The 17,471-nt window shown below is 49.6% G+C and overlaps 1 protein-coding gene and 1 pseudogene across 1 annotated transcript in view; one reads left to right on the top strand and one right to left on the bottom strand.

The window, feature by feature from the left end:
• MUC4 (mucin 4, cell surface associated) overlaps positions 1–1,833 on the bottom strand; it is a 51,439-nt gene extending 49,606 nt beyond the window's left edge. The window contains 1 exon segment of the mRNA XM_060149038.1: positions 1,752–1,833. Coding sequence (XP_060005021.1) covers positions 1,752–1,833 — 82 coding nt within the window.
• LOC132520247 (14-3-3 protein gamma-like) lies at positions 1,832–17,190 on the top strand (annotated as a pseudogene).
• Positions 17,191–17,471: the final 281 nt, after the last annotated feature.

Genomic DNA, 17,471 nt, shown 5'->3' with positions numbered 1-17,471 from the left:
TATAGGCAGGTCACTCGTGAGTCCCCTTCAGGGAGCCAAGGGAATGGGACTGACCAGTTCCCACTTTCCCAGAACTCCCCACCCCGGCAGACGTGGGGCACCCACTGCCTGTCCAGCAGAGACTACTTTCCCTCCAAGGTCCTCTGGATGCTCAATCACAGGCCTGGGGCACCACCTCCCATCCCACTCCCCCTCCTTTCCTGACCCTGCTCCATCCTGTGCCTTTCGCAATGCACAGGACTCGGTTCCAGGGCACCCTGCGCGGCTTCAGAGCCATCGTGGGGACTCCCTTCCAACTTCAAGGTCCTCCTCTCGCCCACACCCCATTGCTCCCCACCTGCCTTCCCCTGCCCACTCCCACCCCAGTCCTTGCCCGTTAAGAACTTAGCAATCCAGGGGCCATGCCATCCTTTTTCCATAGGGGAACGGAGGCCTGGAGAGAGATACAATAGGACCTGGTAATGGGACCAGATCACTTAGCAGCAGAGCCAAGACTGGACCCAAGGTCCCTAAATCCAAGCCCCCTTCTCCCCATTGCCCATGGTCATGACTCCTACAGACACCACTTAGTTTACCCCCAGGAACAGACCCTGTGGGGCTGGCAACAGAAGGTTCCGAAGGCTCCTTCCGGCCTCTGTTTCCTCACTCTGTGATGAGTAGGGAGGATGAGGGGCTTTGGGTGTGAGGGTGGTGTAGATGGTGGGCGTTCCGTTTGGTCTTAGCCAAGCCCTTAAACATTTCAAGGAAGGTGGAATCTTCCACATCCTTGGCATTGTGCCTCTTACTATCTGTAAGAGAATGTGTTCCTCTGACCCACTGTGTGAGAAATGATTCCTTGGGTGAAAGCTTCCCCGGGCCTGCTGAGGAGGGGAGGGAGCTGTGATTATATCTTTGGTTTGGGCTCCTGACCCCTCACCGTCTCCTGGCCCCAGAAACTTTCAGAAGACTCAGACACCCAGAAATACAGAATGAAACCTGGCCCTGGGGCCAGGGGGGCAGCTTGGAAGGTAGTGAGGAAGGGACAGGGGACCCAGGGGGAGCTTCCCCAAAAGGCCTTAGTTCCAGCTCTAGTTGCAGCTCCAGATAGAGGCGGGCAGGCAGGGTGTAGAGGAGACCAAGGCCAACGCCAGGGCTATGAGCCCTGCCCTGGAGGCATTAGCCCAAGAGGAAGCTTTTAAACCCAAGTTCAGAGGCGAGAAGCCGACTGCCTGTCTCAGCTGCCCTTTTGTCCTGCCTTTTTTCTCCAAGCCAGTCGCTTCTTTTCTCCCCTGGTCCTTCCTTTCCATCCTGCCTGTCTCCTCTGATTCCCTCCTCTCTCTGGATCTACTTTGCTTTGATTCATCTGTTTCTCACCTGTCTTTTCCTCTGACTCTATATCTTTCTGCAAGTTTTTCTTCCGGGTGTTATCCAGCTTTCCTGTTTTTCTGTGTCATTCCTTCTCAACTCTCTCTCCCTTTTTCTACAGTTCTGCCTACCTGTCTCTTTCCACAAAATAAGCCCTGGTTCCCCCAGTGAGTTTCCCCAAACCAGGACACTCCCCCATCTCCCTGCTTCTCTCTGTCTCTACATCCTCCTTCCTCGGTCTCTTTAGCGTTCTCCCTCTCTCTCCCCTATATTGTCCCATCTCTATCCATTCACCTCTCTCTACCTCTCTGCCTCTCTCCCCATGACAGACCCCAGCTCCTCGGATGGGATCGGCGACGTCAGCTGATACCCTGTCCCCAGAATGCTGTCCCAGATGCATCACTTACCCAGGAGCACTGGCCCAAGGATGCAGGAACACAAGCAGCTCAGGAACACCCAGGGGACCCTCCTGCAGTGGACACCCCTCATGGCTCCAGAAAGAGTCCTTCACGCTCCCCTGGGAAAGCTCCTCAGCACAGAAGTGGTAGTGCAAGCAGCAGAGGTGAACCTGTCCCCACTGGCTGCTGGCCTTAAACAGGTGTATTTCCCTGAGGGGCCAGAGTACCAGGGGAAGCGGACAAAAGAAGGTGGGGCCCCTGCTAATCATCCTTGACCCATCTTTCCTTTCCTCAATCTCCACCCCCTTCCCCTACCAGGAAAAAATAAAAAATATAAACAGGCTGCTCTGTTCCTAGTCAGCCTGGGCCAAGTAGTGGGAGGGATGGGAGGGGCATGTAGGGGAATAGAAACCAGGACACACGGAAATGAGGGCCCCCCGTCCTGCCTGGTGTCCTGGGCTACCCCTTTCTTGCCGGCGTTTCGGACTGCCACAGCGGGAGCAGCCGGGTCATTTCAGGAGGAAGGGCAGGGCAGAACGGGAAAGAGAGGGGCTAAGAGGGAGTGAGTTTGGGGCTGTATGAATAGGAGAGTGAAACTTGAGGAGACCCTAAGAAATATGGCAAGTGGGGGGAACAATGTGGGGTGAGAGGTGGGAATCAGAAATACCCCCCCACCCCGTATGCTACTTGTGGGATGGAGGACTGGGCTCAGAATATCTGCTCAGTGCTAGGCACAAGGTAGACCCTCACCAAATGGTGAATTTCCTCTTTCCAGGACAGGACGCAGCAGAACCAGGGTCCAGAAAGCCCAAGGCAACCTGGGGAAGCTGCTTGAGAGATCTGGGCTGGGTAGTGTGGTAGAGAGTAGAACCTGGGGAGAAGAGATTGTGAGCCCATGAGGAAGTGGGGCTGCTCCTGGAGACCTTGGAGACCAGGGCACCCCATTTTGACTTCTTGGGACTCACAAGCATAACCAAGAAGGGACAGGAACTCCAAACTGAGAGTGTCAGGCAGAGTTTGAAGGGGAAAGAAGGTAGCCGGTATAGTTCTGCAAAGGACAGCAACAGCGATGTTCCCCCACCCTTTCCCATGGTGTGAACCCCTGCTTCCCTGGTTTCTCCAGACTTCATTCCCTGAGTGTGGGGTCTGTGGAGTGACTGGTCCCCAGGCAGGGAGCTCAGGCTCTCACTGCACAGCCTAGGATGAGGAATCGGCATTTCTACGTTCCCAGGCAGAAACCTGGAGACATCCAAAGACGAGTGGATGGCTACACTGTGGCGCCGTCTCAGAGGACCAGGAAGGCTCCACCACCTTGTCGGCTACTTGCTTTCTGAAGCTGAAATCCCAATTACAGCCAAAGCCCAAAGGCTGGACTTTCCAGTTATAGTGCAACTACTTCAGAGAAGTAGCATGGTCCCCCCAGCAGTCCCACCTCTCTATGGATCCATTGATCCCGTTCTTTCCCAGGAGAAGGAAACCCATAAGGGTAAAGAATTTTAAGCATAGAGCAGTGGGACAGGATATGAGGAAGATATCACTGGAAAAAATGTACATAGACGCCAAGGCCAACTTGGTCTCTTAATCAGTTTTTCTGTGTCAGTTCTTGCTCATGAGTTCTTTCTATTAACTTGCTATGTGTTTTGTTTGGTGACATTTACTGGACTACAGTTTCCTATTTAGAAGAGAAAAAAGCTTCCAGGTTAGACCAAAGTAAGCGTTGGACATCTTGTCAACCTAACACAGCAAACCTCCCACTTTCCAATGCAAGGGACACTGGAGGCGCAGAGTGTTCTCCAGAAGCTACTGTGGTGGCCAAGACTCCAACTGGGCTCAGGATACCTGAACTTGAATCCCAGCTCTGCCACCCAAGGCAAGTCACAGCCTCTTTGAGACTTATTTTCCTCATCTATAAAATAAGGATAATATGTCAAAGAAAAAACAGAGCTGGACGGGTAGTTAAAGCATAAAAACAGATTTTATTCAGGACTCTTGCAATGTGAGAAAAGGGACCTCAGTATAGACCCAGGCTCAACTCCAAATATAGCATGAGCAAGTGGGAATTTATAGCCAAGAAGCAGGGTAAGGGTCAGTGGATAGAAAATTACTAAGAAAAAACATCAGGGGTGAGCAGATTCTGGCTAAACCAACCTAACAGGACTTTTGGCCGAAGACAGGCCAGGGTGATCAGACATCACCTTGAAGGGATGGAGGAGGATGAAGCGCCTGATCAGACATTGAGAGTTCCAGATATTGAGGATGGGACACTCTTGCTAAACTGACTTGGCAGGACTCTTGCTAAACTGACTTGGCAGGGCTCTTGCTAAAACCGCATTTTACAGGGAAGTGCACAGACGGGCCTAGAAGGAAGTTTAGGAGCCTGACTAAAGTTCAGTCAAACAAAAGTCTTTGTCAAATAACACCTACCCAAAAGGTTGTGAAAATAAAATGAGCTCAAACATGTAAAAGTGCTTTATAGTTGTGAAGACACCTGTAGAGGGCACTTGGCCTCTCGTTTCATCCTGACACCAACCCTGAAGGTAGAAACAAGTGAGGGAAGCAGGGCATGAAGAGGAGTCTGGAGAAGAATTCCAGGCTCATTTGCATGCTGAGGTCTTTCTTGCGTCCCTTTTGGGTTTTAGGATGTTGGCACGTGTGAATCTAATTCATCTTCTCCCTGCCTGCCTCCAGTTCCCTTCCCATTTCCCTCTGAGTCCAGCTACCTCTTGGCTTGCCCATTTTCCAGGGTTGGTGTGCTTCTGGGTCTCTATGACAAATGCCCCTCTTTATCTGTTTGTCCTTCCTTCTCCTCTCCCGAGGCGTCTGATGGGGACAGAGAGGGGTGAGTGAGAAGGGAAGAGATGAGTAGATTCCCAGAGGTCTGTCTGATGGAGACCTCCTAGACCTACAGACTGCTGGGCGTTCTCGGGGGCAAGAATCTGAAACCAAATTGAGGTTGATATTCCATGGGGGGCCAGAGAGTTCAGTCTTGACTTGGGGTATCAGTAAATTGGAGCACGGATAAGATTATGACATTTCCACGTGGAAGGAAGATACAGATGTGGCTTGAATAGACTCAGCCTGGGTTCTGGGCAGCGTGTCAAGATCTTTAAAGGAGACTTCTCTCCTAGGCTACCCAAAGTGGGAGACTCTCATCTTGGGATGGGGTTAAAATTGCTTACCTCCATATAATTTATGCCCTGATAGACCCTCATGCTGCTAATAAAGTTACTCCTGGCCAGCCTTAAAACACTTAGATTGAGATGGGGCAGGAAGTCAGATATGTATTCATCCTGATTCATTCAATCTTAAGACTTGAACTAGAGTGCCAGGCCCTGTGTATGTCCCCGTAACCCTGCAAGGTACACATCACCATCCCCACCTCACATCTGAGAAAACTGACGTTCAGGGAAATGAACACGCACTCTCATCATGACTGAGTCACGGTCCGGGTTGTGTGATCAGGTGCAACTGGGGAATGCTAACTGTCCTGAATCACTCCTGCCCAGGTCACACGGGGAAGTCGCAAAGCTGGAATTCCAGCCTAGGTCTGCCTGGCTCCAAAGCCAAAGAATGGAATTAACATGCCCTGAGCGCTTATCCTCTGCTGGTGGGGGCTTATATGCTGAACAGTTATTTCCCCAAGGTAGACGCAGAGATACGCCTTTAAGAATGGATACACTGTTGGCTGCAAGGAGAGTGGTTAGTTGGTAGCGCCAGCTGTCAGCTCCTTCAGGTGCACCTCAACTTTCAAGCCAGGAGCACTCCCTTCTCATGGTGACCCTCAGGTCAATGACTGAGCAAGGCAGTGGTGCAAGGACTTGGCTAGTTCCAGTCCCACAGGATTCCTTTAAGAGGCAGTCTGCGCCCCAGAGAATCCCACAGCACCTGTAGGGACTTCATGGCTTTGTCAGCTGTGCTGGCTCCCGCCCAATCCTGCCTCCTGCCTTTTCCTTTCACAGGTGTTATTCCCAATAAACTTTTCCATTTCACTCCATCTCAGCGTTTGCTTCCAGCAGGACCCAACCTGAGACACTCACTTAAAAGAGGATGACCATTTTACCATATAAAGACTGACCATCTGAGCTGGGTTTCAAACGCAAATCTGCACAACTCCAAGTTCTCTGACCACTGCTCTCTACTCAACAGTCCAGCAAGGGGAGGGGGTGGTGGTTATGGTCTTGGTGGGCGTGGCTCCTGCTACACAGAGGAGGGGGAGATCTGCTTGCGAGGGCAAGATTCCCAGGCTGCAAAAGATACAGACCAATGGGATTGATGCCGGTTGGGGCGGGGGCTCCCCCATGGCTGGACCCGCCACGGGAGTGTGCTATGTGTTGGTGTCAGGCCACTGCGGATGAGGGAGCCGAGGTGACAAAGGGCAAGCTCTGCTCGTGAGATCTTGGCTCCCAGGCCGTGGTGGAAGCCAGGGCCCTGGTGTTTGGGCCACACAAAGGCCTCTGTCATTCTCCCAGGATTGGGCTTCAAGGCCCTTTCTCTAAAAGTGCCCTGCGTTCTCACACCAGTTAGTTCATTTCTCATTTTCCCTCTGCGGCGGAGGGGGACTAATGCCTCCCCAAGCAACACCTTCCAGGCCTGGGGTACCCAAGAAGGAGGCTCCGTGCTGAGTGCCTGGGCAGGGGTGAAGGCGTAGACTTGAGGCCCAGGAGTCTAAATTTATCCATTCACTCAACTTGAAGGAGAAGAAAACTCAGTCCTGGAAGTTAGCAACAGTGCTCAGTCAAAAAGCCAGCACCTAGGAGCTCAGATTCACTATCTGTGACCTACGGGTAGGCTTCCCTTCTCAAATTCTGAAAGAAAAAAAGAGTCTGAACATAATTTTAGAACCAGAAGAACCTTGGCAATCATGGAGTCCACACTGCTCATTCTGCCATGGAAGAGGTGCCGGCCCACAGAAAAGGGAGTGTCCCAAGTCACACGGTTGTTCAGCAGCAGATGCGGGCTTGCACCCATGGTTCCAGTGTTCATTCTGCTCTGCGCTCTTCCTCCCATGGTTATTAGGTTGTCTTGTGCACTCCTAGAACCCCAGTCAGACCCGCCTCTAGCCTAAACCTCTGTCCACAAGCAATGCTCAGTAAGGGCTGTCATGATGAGGCCTCCTGCCCTCTCAGACAGGGCGGCCAGCAGAGACTTCCAACACAGGGTTCTGACAGAGAGCCCAGCCCAGGCCTTAAAGAGTTTTTTCAAATAAAGTTTACCATCGCTGTTGTTTTCCCCTTATGAAAGTAATACATTCTCACGATAGCAGATATGGAAAATATTTAAAACTGGAGAGGAGAAAAACATCATCAGTACGTTTGAAAAACCCCTCTTAATACACTGATAGATTTCTAGCTACTTCTCCAGGAATAGCTCATATACATAGTTTTAATCTATCACATCATAGATAAATTTGGATTCTACTTTACCACATAACTTTAAACCTAAACATTTCCTCTCATTGTTATGAAACACTTCATGCACACATTTTTAAAGTCAGCATAATGTTCCATTGAGTGGACTGCCATATAATTTATTTAATTAAGTTGGACACGGGCTATTTACTTGTCCCTATTACAAGTAGTGCAGAGATGATTTCCTATTTAAGCTCATTTCCTTAGGCTAGAATCAAGACTGGTATGTTTTGATACACTGCTCTGATCTTCCTTCTCCTACAGCAGGAAGTCAATGAACATGAATTAGCTAAGTCTACAGTGTGTGAGCGAATTCTCAGACACTTGGGGTCTAATGCTGACAGTCTAACGGTAGAGGCAGAACCAACAGTAAAATGAGATCATTAGTGAGATGAGCTAAAATCATGGTTGGATTAAGGACTCTGCAGGTGGATTGGGAAACAGGTGGAGTCCCTCAAGGATGGCTTCCTGGGTGGGCTCCCAGCCCTGATCCAGGACCAGCTGCCAGGCCTCTTGTTTGAAGAACTGAGATTTGATACATAGCGCAGGTGATATTCTAGAGAAAGTAATCCAGAAGGAATTTGAAAGAGGATGGGGTGGGGGAATTTAACCAGAGGATCAGAGAAGAAGAAAATGGAAATAGTCCTGGAGCAAAACCTAGCTGGGAAGTGAGGTCCTCTCCTTCTTCCCCAGCTCCCTGGGGAGAGGAACTAGCTGAAGCTGGAGGGGTTGGCCAAGGGGAGGGAAGGGGAGCAGAGCCAAGGAGTCCCAGCAAGCCCTGCTCCCCAGGATACAGCAGAGGCAACAAAACTCAGGGTCAGCCTGGCACTCCAACAGCCCTGTTATTCTGTGAACCTGTGTGCCAGGCACTGTGCCCAGCACAGGGGATGCTGAGATGAATAAGATATAGCCCCTGCCGTCACAGGGTCACAATCTAGAGGGATCTAGACATGGGGGTAGGGGCATTTACTGATGGGCCCTCTGGGTGTGCGGTCCTGAGGGCTGGGTGTATGTTGAGCAATGGAACAGACTCACTGAGGGCAGTCCAAGAGGATCTCTCTCCTATTAGTTTCCCAGGGCTGCCGTAACAAAGTACCACAAATGTGGTGGCTTAAAACAACAGAAATGTATTCTCTCCCAGCTCTGGAGGCCGGAAATCCTAAATCGAGTTGTTGGCAAAAGCACACTCCCTCCAAAGGCTCCAGGGAAGAGTCCATCCTCGTCTTCTCTACCAGTTGGTGGTTGACGGCATCCTTGGCATTTCTTGGCTTGCAGCTCCGCCACTCCAGTCTCTGCCTCCGTCACCACATGGCCATCTTCCCGCTGTGTGTCTTTGTCTCTTTTCTCTTCTTATAAGGACAAAAGTCATTGGAGTACTGCCCACACTAATCCAGTATGACCTCAGTTTAACTTAGCTGATGACATCAGTGAAGACTGTATTTCCAAATATGGTCACATTCTGAGGCGACATGAGTTTGGGGGGACACTCATCCAGCCCAATAAAATCTCTTCGAAGAAAGCTTGCGAAGGGTACTTGTGGGTCGTTACGGTAGAGGACAGGTGGCCTCCTCAGGGAAGCCCGGCAGGTGAGCCCACTTCCCCCCGGGCTGGCCCTGGAAAGATATACTGGTATATATAATTTATACTTATCGTATTAGCCTAATTTAAGTGTGAGATTGGCTTTCTAAAAATGCTTTGAAAGCTTTCATGACTGTTATTGCCTGGAGAGCCCCTGAATGTCTGATCGCTTTTAACAGTCCTGGGCAGCCAAACCCCAAACCCCTGGTCCCTATGAGATAGTTAGGCCACCGCCCTTGGTTAGTTTGCCCCTCTGCCAAGAGCAGGCACACACCTGCAAGGACCTGGCTTTCAGAGGCCCCCCCACCCCCCCACCCCATGCCATCGGAGTAAAGATCACTGTACTTTGCCTAAAGGATTAAGAACACGAAACTCATGGTTTGTTGGGCCTATCACACTGGGCTATCACGCTAGGGCCTATCACAAAAGGCTGCTCCTTTTGGCACTCCTTATCCAAGGGCAAGGAGAGACCATTGCAGGGATCTAAGCAGGGGTGACATGATCCAACTTTTGGTTCAAAAAAGGTGGAAATCAAGTTGTGAAAGAGCGAGACTAGATGAGAGAGGAGGCCTCATAGAATAGCCCAGGCAAGAGATGATGGTGTACGGAGAAGTACAGTGGCAGGGAGGTGGAGAAATGCTTGGTTGGAGAAAGGTTTCAGAGATAGAACCCACAAGGCTTGATGGGAGAGGGTCATTCTTCTGCTCCACTTTGAGCCACAGGAAGGAGGATGGTGCCAGTAACTGAGAAAGGGAACATCAGTGGAGTAGTAAGTTGGAGGCATGGAGGGAGGTTGCAGGAGGGAAAGACATGAGTCTCTTCTCGGTAGGGTCACCATGTTGTTTCTGTCCCGAGCAGCACACATTTGAAAATGAAAGGAGGCACCATTGGAGCAACTGGGACAACAACTTAAACTGAGCCTGTACCTGGCAAATCAGACCTACAGTCATTCATTCGAGTTTGGGGATGTATTGAGGTTGGAGGTATTGATGAGATACTCAAGTGAAGCTATCAAGGTGACAAGAGGTATATGCGTCTGAGTTTAGGTGAGATTTTTGACCAGAGGGTTTTCTACCAGTAAAACAATTAAGGGAGTTGTTTCTTTCCAATTGCTTTATGGTATTTAATTAAAACCCATTTTATGACTCTTGTCACTATAGATGTCAAAATAAACTGGAAGCAAAGGAAAAAAAAAAAAATGAAGACCGTGAAACCCAAACCCTTATTCTTTGGTTAGAGCCTCTCCTTCCTTCCCCACCAGCCCTCGGCAAGAATGAGAGGCAAAATCAAAATTCACTGGTGCTTTTATCCATATCCGTGAGTCTGCGTTTCTGTATAAATGACCAACACATTAAAAACAAACAAACAAAAAACAACGACTTCTTGTTCCCTTCTCAGGACCTAAAGTACAGCCTTTCATCAGATGAGTACAGCCCGTGAGGAAGGCAAGGAGAAAATGCGGAGGCCAGAGGGGAGAGCTGAGCAAATTTACAGGTTTGATTCAGGCATCCAGGCCAGACCCTGAACTACCGAACCACGGGAAAGGGCTGCTGTGGGCAGAGTCCCCAGAACACGGGAAGATAGTCGTTCTGACTGAGGCAGATCAGGAGTCCAGCCCCTGCGGATGCAGCCCAGGTGTGGGCGTGGAAGGAGTGGTAATAAGAGCAAATGAGGCAGTGCAACCAGGGCTCCTACAAGGTGTTAGCCGTTTGGTGCTGCCAGCTTGCATGGCACTATGAGAAACGTGGGAAGTCCTCGCAGCTGACTCACCCAAATTTCCTGGAATGTAGGTGAAACCCTTTGGGTACCTGACTGGAATCCAGAATGACTGTCCTGAGTGAGGGAAGCCTCGGAAAGGAGGGAAATTGCAGAGAAGGGCCTGAGGAACATGCCAGGAGCCTGCTTTGCAAGGAGCAGCATCTCCCAGCTTGCTGTGTTGGGAGGCGAGGGTTAGGAGGGGGACTTTGTGCAGAAGGCACCTGCGTTTGGGGGTTCCCTTGGGTGGGTGTTTCTGTTTTCTACCTGGGATGGAGGACTTTTAGTTCCTGGAGGGGAGGGAGAGAGGGAAGGTAGGTGGGAACCAGGGTGTGAAAGTCATCATCTCTGGGAGGAGGGGCTTTCTACAGGAACAGCATTGGCCAGAGGCTCCGGGCTTCCCTCCGGTGTCTGAAGATTCTTTGAGACCTCAGACCCTTCCTCACTGGCTTTGCCGCCATCTCCCACCCCCAATCAGGAAGCTCTGACCAAGCTTCCAGGTGGCCTACACCTGCTTGCTAAGGAGGAGGTCCTCCCTCAAGTTGCCCCCAGGGATTCCTGCCCTGGCTCCCTTCTCCCTGCAGCTGTCTTTTCCATTTCCAACTCTACCTGGCGGGTCCTCACAGTGCCTCAGGGTTTGAATGAAGCTTATTCATCAGGTCTTTGCTGAGGCTCTTTCCCAGGCAAACCTTAGCCTCCTTGCCTGCTGTCCTGCTCAGTCAGGTGTTTCCCAGGTGCCCAGTGCCCCGGCCTGGCCCCTCCTCCTGGTCTCTCCTGGACTGGCCTGCACAGTTTCATGGATTCAGGTAGAAGACAGAGACAAAGGGCTTTATTACTCAAGGAGCAGCAAGTAGGCTGAACTTCATGTTCACATTGGCTTCCCTTGCCCACAAAGTCCTACTGGGCAGTGCAGAGGTAGGCCCAAGTGGATGCTGGGACACAGTGGATTTGTATCATAGCTGAGGAACCCTGACCTTAGAAAACACCAATCTTTTTAAGGGCTGCAAGAAAACCTGCCCAACCTTTCCCCCAAGGTAGACGTTATCTTTATTATATCGGATGGCAAACAAATTAGCATTCTGTCCCCGAGGGAGACACTATCTCTCTCTTCCAAGGCTGTTCACACTTTATAAACATCCTTGAAAAGATAGTGGAGAACAAAAGGCTGTCAGTACCTCTGCTCCCCAGACTTGCAGAAACAGGAGAGATCAAAGGGGAATTGTCTCCGGACATCCGACACCAGGGAAACCCAAGTCCAGCTGGCCCAGCTTGTTGGCTCTTTCCCCTACCTTGGGTTTACTAGGGCGACTCATTCAAGTGCCAGGTACTCCCTTCCCCCAGGTCTCTGCGCCCAGCACAGTGCCTGACCCCTGATGATTCTCAATAAATGTTTGTAAAATGGATAAATAAATGACTGGGTCTTTATAGAATTTCTGCTTTACAGTGTGAAAATAGCTTAAACATTAAAGAAACCACAATAGGAATGACAACTAACATTTATCAAGTACTTGCTACGTGCTAGCATAGTCAGTTCTATTACAACCAGAGCTGGCTTCATGGGTGTGTCTCTGTGCAGGCAGACAGGACCTCAGGATTAGGAGGGCACCGAGCTTGGTTTAATGCTCTGCTGCCATCATCTTGAAATTCTTAGTTTTTATTTACAAGGGGGCCCACATTTTCATTTTGCATTGGATCCCACACATTATGTAGCTGGTCCTGGCTATAGTCTGCACATGTGTTACTAAAATTCACAGCGCTCTGCAAAATCGTGGAATAAAAATCACAGGGCTTATGGGGAAAATGAGGTTGGGGCACAACACTCAAAAACTTTGTCAATGACATGTAAAAAATACACCTAGTTGGGCTTCCCTGGTGGCGCAGTGGTTGAGAGTCCGCCTGCCGATGCAGGGGACACGGGTTCGTGCCCCGGTCCGGGAGGATCCCACATGCCGCGGAGCGGCTGGGCCCGTGAGCCATGGCCGCTGAGCCTGCGCGTCCGGAGCCTGTGCTCCGCAACGGGAGAGGCCACAGCAGTGAGAGGCCCGCGTACCGCAAAAAAAAAAAAAAAAAAAAACTTAAAAAAATACACCTAGGGCTTCCGTGGTGGCGCGGTGGTTGGGAGTCCGCCTGCCAATGCAGGGGACGCGGGTTCGCGCCCCGGTCTGGGAGGATCCCGCGTGCCGCGGAGTGGTTGGGCCCGTGGGCCGTGGCCGCTGAGCCTGCGCGTCTGGAGCCTGTGCTCCGCGGCGGGAAAGGCTGCAGCGGTGAGAGGCCCGCGTACCGCAAAAAAAAAAAAAAAAAAAAAAAAATACACCTAGTTAAAACGTTAGCATGGCTTTACACATTGAATGGTTAAGAAGTTCATCAGGACGATGATAAGTATGGTACTTTACCTCAAGAAAGACCTGAAGCTGGCTTCTGGATGTGGGTGTTGGAAGGGATGTTGGCTCCTGGACATGGGTGGCTGCGTGTTATGGTGGATGGTCGAGGGTATCAGTTATGCGATTACCAGATATGGAAGGATATGGTGAACTGAGGTAGCTGGAGGTGTCTGGGGTGTGGCCATGTGTGTTTTTTGTATTCCCAGGCGGCTTGGTTCACCTGGGTGAAGATTTCTGTTTTCACCTAGTGTTTCCCGAAGATGAAATCATTCATCAGCAAATGTGAAATTTGCAGTAGGTTCAAATTGTTCCCTCATGTATCAATTGCACTGGAACAAATTAGTATTTCTGAGACAATCATTATAGCAGACCCGACTGTCCTGTTTTAACGTTTACAGGTACTTACCCATAAAGCCTTCACAGTTCTAACCCGGGAGGTGGTTACTGGGAGAGATTCCCATGAGGGAGTGGTGAGGACTCAGCCTACATGAGGGGCATGGCGGACCTCACAGAGTCTGCCCTCCTGTATACCACATACTAAATTCTCAAGCTCCCCAGAGAATCTGTAAACAATGAAAACTGCTGCCTTCCAAGGCCCAGCCAGCCTGCTCAGGGCTGATTGCCTAAATGGGCCTCTCACCTAGCCACCCACTTATCAACTGACAAAGAAAATCTAAAAAGAAAATCACAGTTCCCAGAAAATTTTTTCCTCTCCTGCCTTTTAAAAATCCTGTTTTGCTTTTGTTCATTACCAACAGCCTATTTGCTATCCTGCCTCTTATATGTAAATAAATTACTTGCATGCAGATAACTAACTGTCTCTGAGCAACTCAGAGGTTAAGTAACTTGTCCAGGATTTTGCAGCTAATAGGGGCCAGAGCCAGAGTTAGAACACAGGTCTGTCTCTCTCCACAGCTTTTCACTCTTGCTATTTAACCTCCTCCAACAGTGAAAGCATCTGTAGTTTGAAAGAGAGCGTGCTGGTGGAGCGGTCAGGGCTGGAAAGGCAGATGGAGGTTGGGGGCTTGTGAGAGGCCCGATCCCAGACAGGAATGGCTGTGCCCAGCCCAAGAGACAGGGCTTCGAAGGCCTTTCCACCCTGGAATCTTCCCGACAGGCCCATCAGGGACAGGGGTGAGGACACCAGGAGGAGTGCAGGCTAACCCCCCTCTGTCCCATGTGGAGCAGAGTCGGGGTGACAGGGCTTTGTGCCCAGGAAGGAGAGTGGGGCCTGAATCCCCAGCATGGCTGCAGTTTGGGATTATGGGGATGAGTAGTCTAGAACATAGAATATCCACAGTTGCCTTTTCTCCCATGACCCTTCTGTTTAACTATATGGTCATAACCTGACTGTGACCTGGAGAGTGGCGGAAAAAAAATGAGACTGGAAAATGAGATAACCCTCGCCAACCATAAAGAGTACTTGCTTATCTACATCTGTAGTGTGCATGGTGGGGAGGGAAGAGGCAGAGGGGGCAGTGAAGAAAGAAGAATCACATGCAAAGTCCAAACATTTCGAATACATTTGGCAATATTTTAAAAGAAGGTTAACCCTGTATGTAAAACAAAAAGCATAAGTCAACTTGAAAAGCAATTTTAAATAACTAAAGAAAAATATTTGCAACATATTTGCAAGATATCCTTAATATATAAACATAATATTTATATGTTTATATATATATTTACTGTTTATATAGTAAATATCATATATTATTATTACAAAGTAATAATAATACTTTAAAATAAAATAAAGATGGGAGCAAAGGACATGAATAAACAAAGAAATACACAGAGGTTTTAAATCCCACTAGTATTTAAAGAAATGTAAAATCAAAACAAGATACCATTTTTTAAAAAAAATCACATTTGTAAAGATTTCAAATTAATGACAATAGCCAGGATTGATGAGCATATGGAGAAGCTCACATTCATAATTGCTCTTGGGATTATAAAATCGTATATTACTGGAAAGTAATTTGTTAATATATAATGAAAATCTTAAGAGTTTACTTCTACTCTTCAAAATTCACTTCTAGGAATTTATCCAAATGAAATTACAGGCCAAGTATACTAAGACATACGTACATAGCAAAAGCTGGAAAGTGCATAATTGATGACAACTAGAATTTGGTTAAGTTCTAATGATGCATTAGTACAATAAAATATAATGCATTCATTAAAAATAATCTTGTGGAAGAATATACAGCAATCAGGGAAAACAATAAAACAGTGTGCAGTAAAACGTTCACAAAATCGTTTATGCCATGTTATCGCAAAAGTTTTTTAAAGAGCTATATACAACGAGAAAAAAAAAAGAAAGACTTAGGGCTTCCCTGGTGGCGCAGTGGTTGGGAGTCCGCCTGCAGATGTAGGGGACGCGGGTTCGTGCCCCAGTCTGGGAGGATCCCACGTGCCGCGGAGCGGCTGGGCCAGTGAGCCGTGGCCGCTGAGCCTGCACATCCGGAGCCTGTGCTCCGCAGCGAGAGGGGCCGCAGCAGTGAGAGGCCTGGTTACTGCAAAAAAAAAAAAAAAAAAAATAGACTTGGAATAAAATATACCCCAATATTAACATTGGCATTCTCTGAGTAGTCAGTGACATTCATTCTTTTTGCTTTTTGGTATAGTCAACACTAAGCACTCTTTTATAAGAAAAGAGTAAATGTTTTGTGAGTTTTTAAAACGAAGATTTACCTTCCTAAATGAGTTTTTCTCATCTGACTATTCACAGGAGTTTGAATTCCTTGAGAAGACAGACAGCCACAGAGTCCCAGACCTGATAGGGCCTTGGGGCCAACTAGCGTGATGCATTCCCCAGGCCTGTGCTGAGCACCAGGCAGTAGGGGCTCATGCGAACAGAGTGGGTCAGCAGTAGCATTTTAAAAAACTCTCTGTGCATGTGCAGAGGAGGACTGCAGCATGAACTATATTTTTATATGGGTTGTGGTTTGGAAAAAAAAAGTTTGAGACCCTACTCTACAGTAGCCCCACCAGGCACTGCCCAGCCCTGGCTGAGCCCTTCTAGTGATGGGAAACTCACTACCTTTGTGCTGGTGTTTGACAGTACAAACTGTTAGACAGATTTCCTTATTTTAATGAGTCCTGGCTTCTCATCATGCCCGATCAGCCCCCAGCTCCCTCCTCCAGGGCAGTACTTCAGACGTCTGAAGGCAGCCACCAAGTCTCGCTGAGTCCAGGCCTGCCTCCCCACCCCTTCAACTCCTTGACCACCCCCACTCCCAGTTCTGAGGCCCTTGCCTCCCCTGTCTCTTCTTAAGTCATCCTCTCCCCGGCCCCGGTCCATTAAAGTGTCACACACACGCCCATGACCCTCCCCCAAGACTGAAGCCACCATGCCAGGCCATTTTGCTCATTAATGAATCCACAGATTCATTCGATATCATTAAGGGAGCACCCACTGTGTGCCCGGCTCTGTGCTGGGTGCAGGGGAGACCCCCAGAGAAAAAGAAAGACCCGGCAGATGCCTCGCGCCCGGTCCCAGGGTCGCAGCTCTAGCCGCAGCCTGGGTCGGTCCCTCCAGCACCCAGGCTCCAGGCCGCCCCGGTCTCCTTGCCCGGCCCGAAACAACCCGTGAAGACGGTGGACCGCAAGCAACTGGTGCAGAAGCCCGGCTGGTGGAGCAGGCGGAACGCTAGGACTACAGGGCCGCGGCCACGAAGAACGTGACAGAGCTGAAGCAGCCAGTGTCTAGTGAAGAAGGAAACCTTCTCTCTGTGGCCTACAAGAGTGTAGCTGGGGCACGCCGTTCTTCCTGGAGGGTCATTAGTAGCGCTGAGCAGAAGATATCTGCAGAGGGTAACGAGAAGGTAGACATGGTGCGTGCTTACCGTGAAAAAATAGACAAGGAGCTGGTGTGTCAGGATGAGCTGAGTCTGCTGGATAAATACCCAATCAAGAATTGCCAGGACAGCCAGTATGAGAGCAAAGTGTTCTACCTGAATATGAAAAGGGACTATTACCGCTACCTGGCCAAAGTCACCACGGAGAGAAGAGGGCGACCTTCGAGGAGTCATCTGAGAAGACATGTAGCAAAGCCCATGAGGTCAGCAAAGGGCACACGCAGCCCACTCACCCCATTAGATTAGGCCTGGCCCTTAACTACTGCGTTTTCTACTATGAGATCCGGAATGCCACAGAGCAAGCCTGCCACTTGGCCAAGACAACTTTCAATGGCGCCATTGCCAAGCTTGACACTCTCAGTGGAGACTCCTACAGGGACTCGACGCTCATCACGCAGCTCCTCGAGACAACCTAACGCTCTGGACAAGTGATCAGCAAGACGATGCCGGAGGAGAAGGCAGCAATTAAGGCCCCCAGGTGGACTGGCAGTGCACACTGATGCTACTACTGCAATCTTTATTTATTTATTTTTTTGGTGTGAGCTGGGGATCGTGTTGGGGAGGGAAAGAGAGGGGTGACGGGATGACCTTCTTAAGGAGAAACCCACGACCTGTCCTGACTTTGACATTTTTGCCAAAATACCACTTGTGGAAAGGCAGACTAGCTGTGCTGGTATTGGAACAGCAGCCTCACACTGGCATATGGACGGTTCTGTAGATTAATGCAAGTGGAGCTGTCTTTAACTTGTT

Source organism: Lagenorhynchus albirostris, chromosome 5 (genome assembly GCF_949774975.1).
Source record: "Lagenorhynchus albirostris chromosome 5, mLagAlb1.1, whole genome shotgun sequence".
In the NCBI taxonomy this organism is placed as follows: Eukaryota; Metazoa; Chordata; class Mammalia; order Artiodactyla; family Delphinidae; genus Lagenorhynchus; species Lagenorhynchus albirostris.
This window is presented reverse-complemented; position numbering and strand designations above follow the sequence as displayed.